This window comes from Sapajus apella, unplaced genomic scaffold (genome assembly GCF_009761245.1).
Source record: "Sapajus apella isolate SASKATOON/1434 unplaced genomic scaffold, GSC_monkey_1.0 scaffold12, whole genome shotgun sequence".
Taxonomy (NCBI): Eukaryota; Metazoa; Chordata; class Mammalia; order Primates; family Cebidae; genus Sapajus; species Sapajus apella.
The window spans coordinates 30352281-30366833 of record NW_022436952.1 but is presented as its reverse complement, the minus strand read 5'-3'; the positions used below and the strand labels follow the sequence as shown (position 1 = coordinate 30366833).

Sequence of the window (14553 nt, the reverse complement as noted above, 5' to 3'; positions counted from 1 at the left end):
TGAGACGGAGTTTCACTCATGTTACCCAGGCTGGAGTGCAATGGCGCGATCTTGGCTCACCGCAACCTCCGCCTCCTGGGTTCAGGCAATTCTCCTGCCTCAGCCTCCTGAGTAGCTGGGATTACAGGCACGCGCCACCATGCCCAGCTAATTTTTTGTATTTTTAGTAGAGACGGGGTTTCACCATGTTGACCAGGATGGTCTCGATCTCTTGACCTCGTGATCCACCCACCTCAGCCTCCCAAAGTGCTGGGATTACAGGCTTGAGCCACCGCGCCTGGCCTTTTTAATTTTAATTTTTATTTTTTTGAGTCTCACTCTGTCACCCAGGCTAGAGTTGCTCACTGCAACCTCCACCTCCCAGGTTCAAGTGATTTTCCTATCTCAACCTCCCAAGTCACTGGAATTACAGGCACGTGCCACCATGCCCAGATAATTGTATTTTTAGTAGAGACAGGGTTTCACCATATCGGCCAAGCTGGTCTGGATCACCTGAGATCCGCCTCCTCGATTGGCCTCCCAAAGTGCTGGGATTACAAGTGTGAGCCACTGTGCCCAGCTTTTTTTTTTTTTTTGGAGACAGGGTCTCGCTACCAGGTTAGTCTTGAACTCCTCGTCTCAAGCAATACTCCTGCCTGGACCCCTGCCAAATTGCTAGGATTATAAATGTAAGCAACCATGCCCAGCTGACAACAGTTTTTTACTTAAAGTAGTGATATAAAGCTTCCTTTGAAAATATGTTTAAACAGCCGGGTGTGGTGGTTCACACCTGTAATCCCAGCACTTTGGGAGGCCGAGGCAGGTAGATCATGAGGTCAGGAGGTTGAGACCATCTTGGCCAACCTGGTGAAACCCCATCTCTACTGAAAATACAAAAACTAGCTGGGTATGGTGGCATGTGCCTGTAATCCCAGCTACTTGGGAGGGGAGGCACGAGAATCACTTGAACCCAGGAGGCGGAGGTTGCAGTGAGCCGAGATGGCACGCCTGGCAACACAGCGAGACTCTGTCTCAAAAAAGAAAAATAAAAGAAAAGAGCATATGTTTAAATAACTAATTAATCACAACCAGTTTCAGATTTCTTTGTTCCTTGTCCATTACCACTGCTTCACTTGACTAGCCAAAAAAAATTTTTAAGTAAGAAATGGCAAAATTATTTATATAAATTAATTATATGGCATTATATGAGAAAAATGGTGACCATAGTAAAAAAAAAAAAAAAAAGATGATTATGAACTAGGAATCTATATTACATATGAATTTTGTACTCCAGCCTGGCAACACAGCAAGATTCTGTCTAAGAAAAAAAAAAAAGGACAGTAGGGGGGATTTTGACGTGCTCATGTGAGATTTGGGTCTCTTCCTAAGTCAGTGCTCACCAAGCAGAAAGCCATGTTCAGTTCGAGCACCAAGATTGTGAAGCCCAATGACGAGAAGCCAGAAGAGTTCAAGTCCAGCATCTCCCAGGCTCTTCTGGAGCTGGAGATGAACTTGGACCTCAACGCTCAGGTCAGGGGAGCTGAATATTACGGCAGCCAAGGAAATTGAAATTGGTGGTGGTCAGAAAGCTATCATAATCTTTGTTCCCATTCCTCAACTGAAATCTTTCCAGAAAATCCAAGTCTGGCTAGTATGTGAATTGGACAAAAAGTTCAGTGGGAAGCATGTTGTCTTTATCGCTTAGAGGAGAATTCTGCCTAAGCCAACTTGGAAAAGCCATAAAAAAATAAGCAAAAGCGTCCCAGGAGACGTACACTGACAGCTGTGCATGATACAATCCTTGAGGACTTGGTCTTCCCAAGCGAAATTGTGAGCAAGAGAATCCATGTGAAACTGGATGGCAGGCAGCTCATAAAGGTTTATTTGGACAAAGCACAGCAGAACAACGTGAAATACAAGGTTGAAACTTTTTCTGGTGTCTATAATTTTTGTTTTTCTAAAAGTCAAAGGATCTTGTTTTGTTTGTATTAACTTTAGGGGTCTGGAACTATCTGAAATTATCCTAGAATCCTGGTTTTCAGAAGATAGATTTCTAAATAGGTAAAGTTTTGCCTGTAGCGAGAAATTTCCTCACTTTCTCTGAGTCAACAATTCACAAAAGGATGAAATATTTTAAGATAATTCATTTTCAGATTTTATTATTCCCAGTGAGTTGTATGAATAGTTTGTGTTCTAAAATATGGGTCAAGATTCACCTTTTTCTCTATTGATAAAACCACTACTTTTTATGCCCCGTACACAGGTATGCTACAAGCATCAATGATCTTAAACAATTATGTGAATTTCATATTTCAGTAGTCTGAAATCCTGGTTTTGGAAAAATAGATGGCAGCATGAAGTAACCGATTAGGTACTAAGGACTCAGGATACTGAGCTCTGGAGTGCTAGATCAGGTAATAAAATAATTGTCTAATACAGCCTTGGGGAATTATAAAAACTAAAGACCTCAGAGGCTTCATTTGTAAATTCAGAGAAGAGAGGTGTTTCATTCCTTTTATTTCCCCCTCAACTACATATGTCTGAGGCAGGAAAACAAGGCTGCCCTACTAGTGGCAGTCCTGACTACGATCCTCGAGGGCTGCTCTTGGCCTCCAGCCTTGGCTGAAGAGAACATAGAACCCCCACAGCCCATGGGAGAGAGGCACGAGAGGTGCTTTAAAGTACTTTCTAGCTCTAAAGTTACATGATAACTAAATAGGAAAAATCTGTATACGAATAGTAATAGCTGCTCCTTCATAGTTCTCAAAAAGGAATAAAGATACACATTACGTACTACAATGATGATAAACAGAAAAGATTTCACCATTCTTCCCCATTTAATTTTTTATAGGAGATTGCACAAAGAAGAATGAAGCTTGACACATTAAAGTGGGGAAAGATTGGTAAGATTCCATGAGCAGAGATAAAATCAAATTATTCATGCTCCAGTGAATCAGCAAATCTGTGGGTTAGCTGTGGGGTTAGCCACTTCTAAGAAAGGATGGCTCATTTTTCCTGATCCCTTGGTCTCTGATCTTTCCATTTAGTCGTGCCAGTATTTGAAACATACTGCCCTCACAATTAGTAATTCATATAAGTAAATATGTCTTTTTATGAAGAGAAAACACTAAAGCTAAGTACTATATTAGGTAGGCAAATGAAGTTCCAAGTAAGATCAAATTATCTGACATGTCAACACTAATTTTCTTTTTTTTTCTTTTGTGAGATGGGAGTCTTGCTCTGTCATCTAGGCTGCAGTGCAGTGGCACGATCTTGACTCACTGCAACCTCCACCTCCCCGGGTTTAAGCAATTCTCCTGCCTCAGCCTCCCAAGTAGCTGGAACTGCAGGTGCGCGCCACCACACCCGACTAATTTTTGTATTTTTAGTATAGACGGGGCTTCAGGATGTTGGCCAGGCTGCTCTGGAATTGCAGGTCTCAAGTGATCTGCCTGCCTCAGCCTCCCAAAGAGCTGGGATTATAGATGTGAGCCACTGCACCTACCCTAATTTTTAAATTTTTTTAAACAAGGCATTTGTCAAAGCTGCCACATGGACTGGAAAGAGAAATTTGAAGTTTCTTTTCTATTTTTTTTTTTTTTGAGACAGAGTCTTGTTCTGTCACCAGGCTGGAGTGCAGTGGTATGATCTTGGCTCACCGCAACCTCTGCCTCCCAGGTTCAAGCTATTCTTGCGCCTCAGCCTCCTGAGTAGCTAGGATTACAGGCATGTACCACCACACCCGTCTAATTTTTGTATTTTTAGTAGAGACAGGGTTTCTCCATGTTGGTCAGATTGGTGTTGAACTCCCAGCCTCAAGTGATCTGCCTGCCTTGGCCTCCCCCAAAGTGCTGGGATAATAGGCATGAGCCACCACACCCGGCCTGAAAGGAGAAATTTAAATCATGAATTAATTACCACTGCTGCTAATACTAAAACTACTGCTACTACTTTAACTACTGCTACTACTACCACCATTATTACCTTTAATCTTATATAGAGTTTCTGTCTGCCAGGCACTGAGCTAAGTGAATTAACTCATTTAATTCTCACATCCGTAATTAAAAAGGTATTACTATTAATTTCATTGTTCATATGTAAAAACTGAGGAAGAGAAAGAAGTAGTAATTTATGCAAGGTCATAAAGCAAGTGGAAGGGACAAGAGTCCAAGCTCACTACAATTACCTTATTCAAGTTTCTCATAATAATAGCTACCTATTTAGTACTTATTATGTACCAGACACTGTTTTAAAATACTTAACAAGGAGCTGGTTGTAGTGGTTCATGCCTGTAATCCTAGTGCTTTGAGAGGCCAAGGCAGTAGGACTGCTTGAGCCCAGGAGTTTGAGACCAGCCTGGCAAGCATAGTGAGACCCCATCTCTACAGAAAAATCAAAAAATTAGCCAGGTATGATAGTGTGTGCCTGTAGTCTCAGCTACTCAGGAGGTGGAAGAATCACCTGAGGCTGTAGCAAGCTATGATTATGCCACTACACTAGAGCCTTGGCAACAAAGGAAGATCCTGTCTCAACAAACAAACCAACAAACAACAACAAAAACAACGAAACACTTAACATGCATCAAACTCATTTAATCCTTGTAACACCATGAGGGAGATGATAATTATTACTCTAATTTTACAAATGGAAGAAACAAGGCCCAGAATGTCACTTTTTAAAAAAGGTTATTCGAGGCTGGGCATGGTAGTTCACACCTGTAATCCCAGCACTTTGGGAGGCTAAGGCAGGCAGATCACGAGGTCAGGAGATCGAGACCATCCTGGCTGTGGTGAAACCCCATCTCTACTAAAATACAAAAAATTAGCCGGGTGTGGTGGCACGTGTCTGTACTCAGGAGGCGGAGGCAGGGGAATCACTTGAACCTGGGAGATGGAGGTTGCAATGAGCTGAGATCATGCCACTGCACTCTGGCCTGGTGACAGAGCAAGACTCGTCTCAAAAAAAAAAAAAAAAGCTTATTTGAATTTACTTTAAAAACATTTTTAAAAAATCTGTCAGTGTGGCTGGGCGCAGTGGCTCAAGCCTGTAATCCCAGCACTTTGGGTGGCTGAGGCAGGCGGATCACAAGGTCAAGAGATCGAGACCATCCTGGCCAACATGGTGAAATCCCATCTCTACTAAAAATACGAAAATTAGCTGGGCATAGTGGTATGCACCTGTAGTCCCAGCTACTTGAGAGGCTTAGGCAGGAGAATTGCTTGAACCCCGGTGGCAGAGGTTGCAGTGAGCCGAGATTGTGCCACTGCACTCCTGCCTGGCACCTGGTGACAGAATGAAACTCTGTCTCCCCACCTCCAAAAAAAAAAAATCTGTCAGTGTGTAGTTATTTGCATTTAAAAGAAAGTTACTTTTTATTTAGTAAAGAACACTTTTCTAATTAAGACATGTTCAGAGGATTGTTATTAGTCAACTTTCTCCCACCTTATTAATAAGTTGCCATAGTTCTCTTTTTAGTAAAAAACACTTTTCTAATTAATATGTAGTTTTAGAAAGTACTGCTGTTACTCCATTTACATTTTTCCCCATCTTATTGAATAAATTCCCACAGTTCTCTGCCTCCTTTCTCCTCATATAAAGCGATACTTGTCTCTTCCCTGGTTTCTTATAACTCTCAGCTAGTCTTTATTTATTCATTTATTTTATGAAACAGGCTCTTGCTCTGTCACCCAAACTCGTTTAGTGGTGCGATCATGGCTCACTGCAGCCTTGACCTCTCAGGCTCAAGCAATCCTCCCACCTCAGCCTCCCAAGTAGCTGGGACTACAGACATACATTACCAAGCCTGATTAATTTTAAAAACATTTTTTTGTAGAGATGGAGTCTCACTATGTTGCCCAGGCTGGTCTTGAATTCTTGGGCTCAAGTGATCCCCCTACTTGGGCCTTTCAAAGTCCTGAGATTACAGGCATAGCCAGACTTCATTCTTAACTAGACTTGACACATGCATGCTAGAAAATAATATCAAATCCCAGAGTGGAGAAGGGAACAGGTAGATTCTCCCATGTATACCTCTCCCTTACTACCCTCCCCAAATTCCTTTAGTGCACAAAAGGGTTATGGTAGGCAACAACAAACCAGGCTCATGCTCTTGTCAGTGCAGTTCAGTCTGTTTGTATGGGACACGCTGCTAAGAGTAAGACCTCTATTGTGTTCCTACAGAAAACAAAACGTAATATATACAAGACAAAACTAGGTTATTCTCTGAGTCTATACTCATTAAAACATTAACAACCACTCATTCTATGGCCAAACTACAAATTTAAAAACCAAAAAAGTATTTCAAAATAATGGCTGATGCTGTACCCCAATGTTCTCATTTTCTACCTACACTCACCATCACTATCTACCTACAAGGTCCAGGAAGTCCTTTGCCTACTTTTATTCCTTCAGAGACACCAAAGTCCATGCTTCCCAATTAACATATTTTACATGTGAAAACCCATTAATAAACTCTGCAAAATGGGAAAAGGATGAGAAAGAATGATGAGACAGATAATGTAAAAAGTATCTAACTACCAATATTCTGATAATAAGCAGTGACAGAAGAAATACAGGCAAATAGGAATCAAATGATTAGAATTTTGGTTAGTGATCATTTGGCAATGACAATGAGTATATGTATCAACTGGCTTTCCAAAAAGGCAGCTGATTCTTGGCATTATTCTTTTCAGTTTTCTAGTCTGAAAAAAATTCCATTTTAATGGGAAAGATGAAATAAAGGACAATGTAAATGATGTAGTTGAGAGAACATAAGCTTGTAAAGTCGGTCCCTAGGTTTGATCCCAGACCTTCTACCCTGATCACAATATTCAGGTTATTTTTCTTTCAGCACCAGGTTCCCCACAGGTAAAATGGGTATAATATTATCCTCCTTACAAGGGTGGTGCGAGAATTAAATAAGATGTGAAGTGTGTCATATATACAGGTACCCCGTGCCCAATATTATCTTTTTCATAGGGCTGTTGCAAGGGAAGAAATTTACATGAAGTGTAATCACAAAGCCTAGCCCATAGCAAGTATTATATAAACACTCATTTCCTTTCCCTTTGAATCTTTATCTAAGTCAGAGCATTTTATTATTGGCTGGTAGTCACATGAAGTCTGATGGAGTTGAAAATCCTGTGAAAAATGTAAACAGACAGAAATCTAACTCACGTATTTGACATATTCTTTCCACTGTTGCCACCACTGCATAGAGATGATAAACCAGTTGTGTCCTGGTTGCAGACCATACCTGCTCTCTCGTTCTAACCATCCTCTGTACATACAAAAGAAATTTAATACATCAACTAAAGTTGTGTGAAACAGGTGGCAACACACATACATTATCACTAGAAGTTTTATAAGAAAAACCACGCAACATTTAGATGTAATTACAAGAGACTGCCAAAATTCAATTAGTAAAACAATACTGTTTCTATTGATAAACCAATTTCAAGAGTCATAGACCAGTATCAAGAACAATTACGTCAGGAAAGGATTCTAGGAAAAAATTAAAAATTTAAAAAACTAGGAAAAAGAACAACTGTTGTTTCTAATTAATTACTTTTTGTAGCATGTTCATGTAACCAATGATGTTCTTCAAAACAGCTTTATTGAGGAATAATTTATATAAATATAAAACTTACCTATTTTAAGTGTACAACTCAGTGATTTGGTAACTTTACAGATGTGTGCAACCAACACTACAATCAGTTTGAGAACATTCAGAACATTTCAGTTAATGCAAAAAGACCCCTGTACCATTTTTAGTCAATTCCTGTTACCACCCTCAGCAATAGGAAACCATTAATCTATGTTTTCTCTCTTACAGATTTGTCTTTTCTCAACTATTCATATAAATAAAATGATAAAACACATGGCCTTTAAAAATTTGGTCCCTTTGACTTTCCATGTTTTTGTGGTTCATCTATTATTGTGGCAGATATCAGTTGTTTGTGCTTTATTACTGAATAGTATTCCATTGTATGTATATATTACATTTTGTTTATCCATCCAACACCTAAAGAACATTTGAAACTGGCAAGTCAACTTTCAAAGTGGCTGTACATTTAACATTCCCATCAGCAATTCTAGTGGGTGTGAAGCACTGTTACACTGTGATTAAAAAAAAATCCTATCTATCTATATCTATTGACAGGGTCTTTATCTATCTATCTACCTACCTACCTACCTACCTACCTACCTACCTACCTACCTACCTACCTACCTACCTACAGAATCTTGCTCTGTAGCCCAGGCTGGAGTGCAGTGGTGCAATCTCAGCTCGCTGCAGCCTTGACCTCCTGGACTTAAGCAATCCTCCCGCCTTAGCCTCTCAAGTATCTGGGACTACTGGTATGTGCTGCTGTGCCTGGCTAATTTTTTTTTTTTTAAATAGAGACAAGGTCTCACTATGTCACCCAGGCTGGTCCTGAACTCCCAAAGTGTTGGGATTATAGATGTAAGCCACTGTGCCCAACCAAAAACTATTTATTTTTGATGTGAAAAGGGGATAACATGAAATTATTTTAAATCATACAGTTCAGTGGCATTTAGTACATCCAAAATGCTGTGCGACCACCTTTTATTAAGTTTCAAAACATTTTCATATGTGGCAATTAAAAAGTCATCCATTAGTTACCATTACCCACTTCCCCCAGACCTTAACAACTACCAATCTGCTGTCTGGACCTATTGATTTGCCTATTCTGGATATTTTATGTAAATGGAATAATGCAACATATGACCTTTTATGTCTGGCTTCCTTCGCTTAGCATGTTTGTGAGGTCCAACCATGTTGTAGTGTGTATCAGTACTTTATTCCTTTTTATGGCGAATAAAATTCCACGGTGTGTATATACTACATCTTGTTTAACCAATCATCCACTGATGTACAGACTGTTTCCACCTTTTGGCTATTGTGAATAGTGGTACTATGAACACTGTGTTCAAGTATTTGAGTACCCGTTTTCAATTATTTTGGTATATACCTAGAAATGGAATTGCTGGTACATGGAAATTCTTGCCAAGGAACTGCCAACTGTTTTCCACCATGGACGCACCATTTTACATTTCTACCAGCACTATATGAGAGTCCTTAATTTCCCCACTCACCAAAACCTTCCATTTAAAAATTCTAATAATCTTACTAAGAAGTAGAATTTCATTGTTTTGACTTGCAATTCTCTAATAACTAATTATGTTGAGCATCTTTTTCATGTGCTTGATGATCACTGAATGTCTCTGGAGAAACATGTATTCGAGTCAATTTTTAGTTGTCTATTTTTAAATTGAATTGTGTTTTTCGTTGTTAAGCTGTAGGAGTTCTTTTTTTTTTTTTTTTTTTTTCTTGTTTTTTGAGACAGAGTCTTGCTCTGTTGCCAGGCCCCAGGTTGCAGTGCAGTGGCATAAGCTCAGCTCACTGCAACTTCCACCTCCCGGGTTCAAGCAATGCTTCTACCTCAGCCTCCCAAGTGGCTAGGTCTACAGGCAAGTGCCACTATGCCCAGCTAATTTATTTTTTATTTTTTTAGTAGAGATGGGGTTTCACCATGTTGGCCAAGATGGTCTTGATCTCTTGACCTCGTGATCCGCCCGCCTCGGCCTCCCAAAGTGCTGGGATTATAGGCGTGAGCCACTGCGCCTGGCCAGGAGTTCTCTATGTATTCTAGTTAGTAGACTCATCAGATGTATATTTCAAACATATTATCTCCCACTCTATAGGTTGTCTTTTCAGTTTTAAAAATAATATCCCTTGATGTATAAAAGTTTTAAGTTTTGCCAGGTGAAGCAGCTCATAGCTATAATCTCAGCACTTTGAGAGGCTGACGTAGGAGAATTGCTTGAGCCCAGGAGTTCAAGAGCAGCCTGGGCAACATGGCAAACCCCATCTCTACAGAAAATACAAAAATTAGCTGGGTGTGGCCGGGCGCAGTGGCTTACATCTGTAATCCTAGCACTTTGGGAGGCCAAGGTGTGTGGATCACCTGAAGTCAGGAGTTCAAGACCAGCCTGACCAACACTGTGAAATCCTGTCTCTTTTTTTTTTTTTTTTTTTTTGAGATGGAGTCTTGCTTTGTCGCCCAGGCTGGAGTGCAGTGGCACAGTCTCAGCTCACTGCAACCTCTGCCTCCTGGGTTCAAGCAATTCTCCTGTCTCAGCCTCCCGAGTAGCTGGGACTACAGGCACTCGCCACCAAGGCTAATTTTTTTTTTTTTTTTTTAAGTAGAGACAGGGTTTCACGAGGTCTGCCTGCCTTGGCCTCCCAAAGTGCTGAGATTACAGGTGGGAGCCACCATGCCTGGCTGTGAAACCCTGTCTCTAAAAAAATACAAAAATGAGTCAGGTGTGGTGGTGGGTGCCTGTAATCCCAGCTACTCAGGAGGCTGAGGCAGAAGAATTGCTTGAACCTGGGAGGCGGAGGTTGCAGTGAGCCGAGATCATGCCATTGCACTCCAGCTTGGGAAACAACAGTGAAACTCCATCTCAAAAAATTTAAAAAATAAAAATCAGCTGGGTGTGATGGTGCACATCTGTGGTCCCAGCTATTCAGGAAGCTGAGGTGGGAGGATCATCTGAGCCCAGGAGTTTGAGGCTGCAGTGAGCTGTGATGGTGCCACTGCACTCCAGCCTGTGTGACAGAGTGAGATTGTCTCAAAAAACAAAAACAAAACAACAAAAAACTTTCATATTTTTATGAAATGCAATATTTTTTCTTTGGTTGCTCATGCTTTTGGTGTTACAACTAACATTCCATTGCAAAATTCAAATAATCTTTGAGGGAATAGTTTTGTTAGATATAGTGTTATTGGTTACAGTTTTCCCCCACTTTCAGCTCTTTAAAAAAATTATCCAACTCAATTCTGGGTTCCATGCTTTCTGATGATAAACATGCTATTAATTTTATTGATGATCCATTGTATGGGGCAAGTAGCTTCTCTTTTGCTTTCAAGATTCTCTCTTTGTTCTTGGCTTTGTAAAATACAGTTTCATTATAACGCTTCTCAGTGTGGATAACTTTATCTTTCTTGAAGTCCAGCGAGCCTTTTGAACGTGTAGTTCATGTCTTATGAAATTTAGAAAGTTTTTGACAATTATTTCTTCAAATATTCTGCCCCTTTCTTTCTCTGCTTTCCTAAGATTCTTATGTTGACAGACATGATGTTCTATTCATTTTTCCTCATTCTGTTTTCTTTCTGCATCTCAGTCAGCAATTTCAACTAACTTTTTTTTTTTTTTAAACACATTTTATTCAGATAGCAGTCTGATCACACATGGTCCAACAACACTCAGATAATAAATCAAATACAACCAGATGTTAAAGATTGGTCTTCAAACATCACAGCCAATGGTGCCATGCTTGCCTATGATCTCTCCGACATAAAACCACATCAACACCTCAGTGGCGACCAAACTATTCAGCACAGCTTCCTTAACTGTGAGTTGTTTGAAGCTACCAGTCTGAGCACTATTGACGATTTCTTTCAGGCTCTGAATAGCTCTAGGGATCTCAGCAGGTGTGGGAGGAATCAGCTCAACCTTGGTGTAGCACCAAAATGTGGCTAACTTCGAATAAGTCACAGCAGCGTTCACCAGCGCCGGGGTCTTCTCCACAAGGTTATGGATAAATTGGGCCATGGTTCTGGGATGGAAAGTCTGTCGCCCTGAACGGCTGGCTGAATGTCCTCAACTGACTTTCATTTAAGTTCCCTGATTCATTCTTCTGCCTACTCAAATCTGATGGAAAACCCCTCTAATAGATTTTTCATTTCAGTTATTGTACTTTTCAGCTCCAAAATCTGTGTTTGGTTCCTTTTCATACTTTCTCTTTATTAGTACACTCTATGTGTGCCTACATCATTTTCCTGGTTTCCTTTATAATTTATTCATTTATTTTGAGATGGAGTCTCGCTCTGTCACCCAGGCTGGGATGCAGTGGCACAATCTCAGATCGCTGCAACCTCCCCCTTTCGGGTTCAAGGGATTCTCCTGCCTCAGCCTTCCGAGTAGCTGGGATTATAGGTGCCTGCCACTGTGCCCTGCTAAATTTTATGTTATTTTTCAGTAGAGAAGGGGTTTCACCATGTTGACCAGGCTGGTCTCCAACGATCTGCCTGCCTTGGCCTCCCAAAGTGTTGGGATTACAGGCGTGAGCCACTGCATCCGGCTAATTCTCCTGGTTTCCTTTCGTTTGTTGTCCATCACTTCCATTAGCTCTTTGAACATATTTAAGATAACTGATTTTAAATGTTTGTCTACTAAGTCCAATGTCTGTGCTTCCTCAAAGAGAGTTTCTATTAATTTCCTCTGTGAAGGGACCACACTTTGTTTCTGCAATTCTTTTGTTGAAAACAACATTGTAAGCATTACTGGTAACTTTAGAAATCATATTTCCCTCCACTTTAGGGTTTGCTTTTGTTGACAGCTGTTGTTGTTTGGTCACTTTTCTAAAATATTTTTATAAAGTCTATCTTCATTTCACTTGTGTTTGGAAGAGCCAGTATTTTGACAGCTATTTCCTAGAATGGCAGAAGCGGGGAGAGGGAGAGAGGGAGGGAGAGAGAGGAAGAGAAAAAGAGAGAAAAAAGGAGGGAAGGAGAGAGAAAAAGTGAAAGAGAAAAAGAGAAAGAAAGAAAAAGAGAAAGAGAGAAAGACAAAAAACACTTCTGTCTTTGCAGAATGGCTCTGTGCTAGGGCATTCCTACAATGGTTTACACTATGCCTTAACCTTCACTACCTATATACTCTTAGTCTAGAAGTCAGCCAGAGGTGAACATTTAGAGGTCTTATAAGGTCTCTTCTGAGTGTGCATCTTGTTGTTGGCATGTGCAATGCTTTCTAAATTACCTAGTGTGCAGTGTGCTTTTGAGTACCCTAATTTCCCAAGGAAACTCTCAAGTTCCCCCTACCCCCAAGACTTTCAGCATTCTATTATATGCCTCAACTATAATCTTTTACCCCAGGTGACTGCAGGTGACTGGCTCATTTGCCTTACAGGACTTTTGAGGAATGCCCCTGCTTTTCCATCCTGGGTAAATTCTGAGTTAAGTATAACATAGCTTAGCATCTTGCAGTAGCTTTTCTGGTAGCCCCAGACTGTTTGGACAAACACAACTTTTTTTTTTCCTTTTTGCTTTATTTTGTTTTGCTTTTGAAATGGAGTCTTGCTCTGTTGCCCAGGCTGAAGTGCAGTGGCGCAACCTCAGCTCACTACAACCTCCACCTCTTGGGTTCAAGTGATTCTCCTGCCTCAGCCTCCTGAGTAGCTGGGACTACAGGCATGCGCCACCACAGCTGGCTAATTTTTTGCATTTTTAGGAGAGACGGGGTTTTATCATGTTGGCCAGGCTGGTCTCGAACTTTTGACCTCAACTAATCCACCCATCTTGGCCTCTCAAAGTGTTGGGATTACAGGCGTGAGCCTCTGTGCCCAGCCTGACAAACACAACTCTTTATAAATAAGGTGTGTTGTGCTCTCTCTGAAACCGGGGACCAGGTGGGCGGCCATCTTCAAGGCTGCCACTAAACCAGGCAAGGACAAATATATATACAGGCTTTTAAATAATTTTTTACAGTTGGCTTTTTTTTTTTAAAATCAACATTTGCTTAGTTGCTATAAATCTTTGACTCTTCAGAGTTCTGATAAAGTTGAAATTGACAGTTTGTTCTTTATGTTTCAATGTTTCTGTGGAGAGACAGGGTCTTAGAGCTACTCACTGCACAATTTTCACTGAGTCACTCCTCTCATTGTGCTTTTAATTTGCCTTCTCTGGGGAAGCAGAATATTTTGTCATGTACTTACATTAGCGATTCATATATGTACAGTAAGAGTCCATTCAACTCTTTTGCACATTTTAAATTAGATTTTTTTGATGTCTTACTGTGTTCTAACAGTCCTTTATATATTCTGGACACAAGTTCTTTATCAGATATATAATTTACAAATATTCTCTCTAGGGCTGTGAGGCTGTGGCTTTTATTTTCTCAATGCTCCTTCTTGAATCTCAAAAGTCTTTAATATTTTCTAAGTCTTATGCTTTTTCCCCCATTTATAAATTGTGCTTTTGTTGTTATATCTATGCAATCTTCTAACCCCAAATCAAAAAGATGTTCTACAAACTCTTGATCTCAGATGACCCACTTGCCTGGTCCTCCCAAAGTGCTGGATTACAGGCATGCAACACTGCACATGGCCTACAGAATCCATTCTGAGTACATTTTCAAGCATAGTGTGAGGTAGGGGGTTCTAAAATAATCTGTTTGCATATGGATATCCAATTTCTCCTGTACCTTGTTTTGTTTTTCAAAGAGAGAGGGTCTTGCTATGTTGTCCAGGCTGGTATGCAGTGGCTATTCACAGGTGCGATCACTGCATACTCACACTAAAGCCATGAACTCCTGGCTTAAGTGATCCTCCTGTCTCAGCCTACTGAGCAGCCGCAACTACTGGCCATGTACACCACTGTGCTCAGCTTATCCTGCACCATTTTTTTTTTAAAAGTCAGTCCTTTCTCTACTGAATTTTCTCAACTTTTTTTTTTTTTTTTTTTTTTTTTTTTTTTTTTTTTTTTT

The 14553-nt window shown here is 40.4% G+C and overlaps 1 protein-coding gene, 1 non-coding gene and 1 pseudogene across 6 annotated transcripts in view; all 3 read right to left on the bottom strand.

Annotated features, from left to right (window-relative positions):
• The window catches only part of USP32 (ubiquitin specific peptidase 32), a 241596-nt gene that overhangs the window by 76661 nt on the left and 150382 nt on the right, over nt 1-14553 (bottom strand). For all 5 annotated transcript variants that reach the window (XR_004269707.1, XR_004269708.1, XM_032280742.1 and 2 more), the window contains one exon: nt 7156-7258. Coding sequence is in view for 3 of the 5 variants with exons in the window: in XM_032280742.1 (XP_032136633.1) it covers nt 7156-7258 (103 nt within the window). In the remaining 2 variants the exon portion in view is untranslated. The remainder of the gene's footprint in view (nt 1-7155; nt 7259-14553) is intronic.
• On the bottom strand, nt 2514-2644 carry LOC116553570. Its single transcript, XR_004269812.1, has one exon.
• Nucleotides 11149-11974, bottom strand: LOC116553337 (annotated as a pseudogene).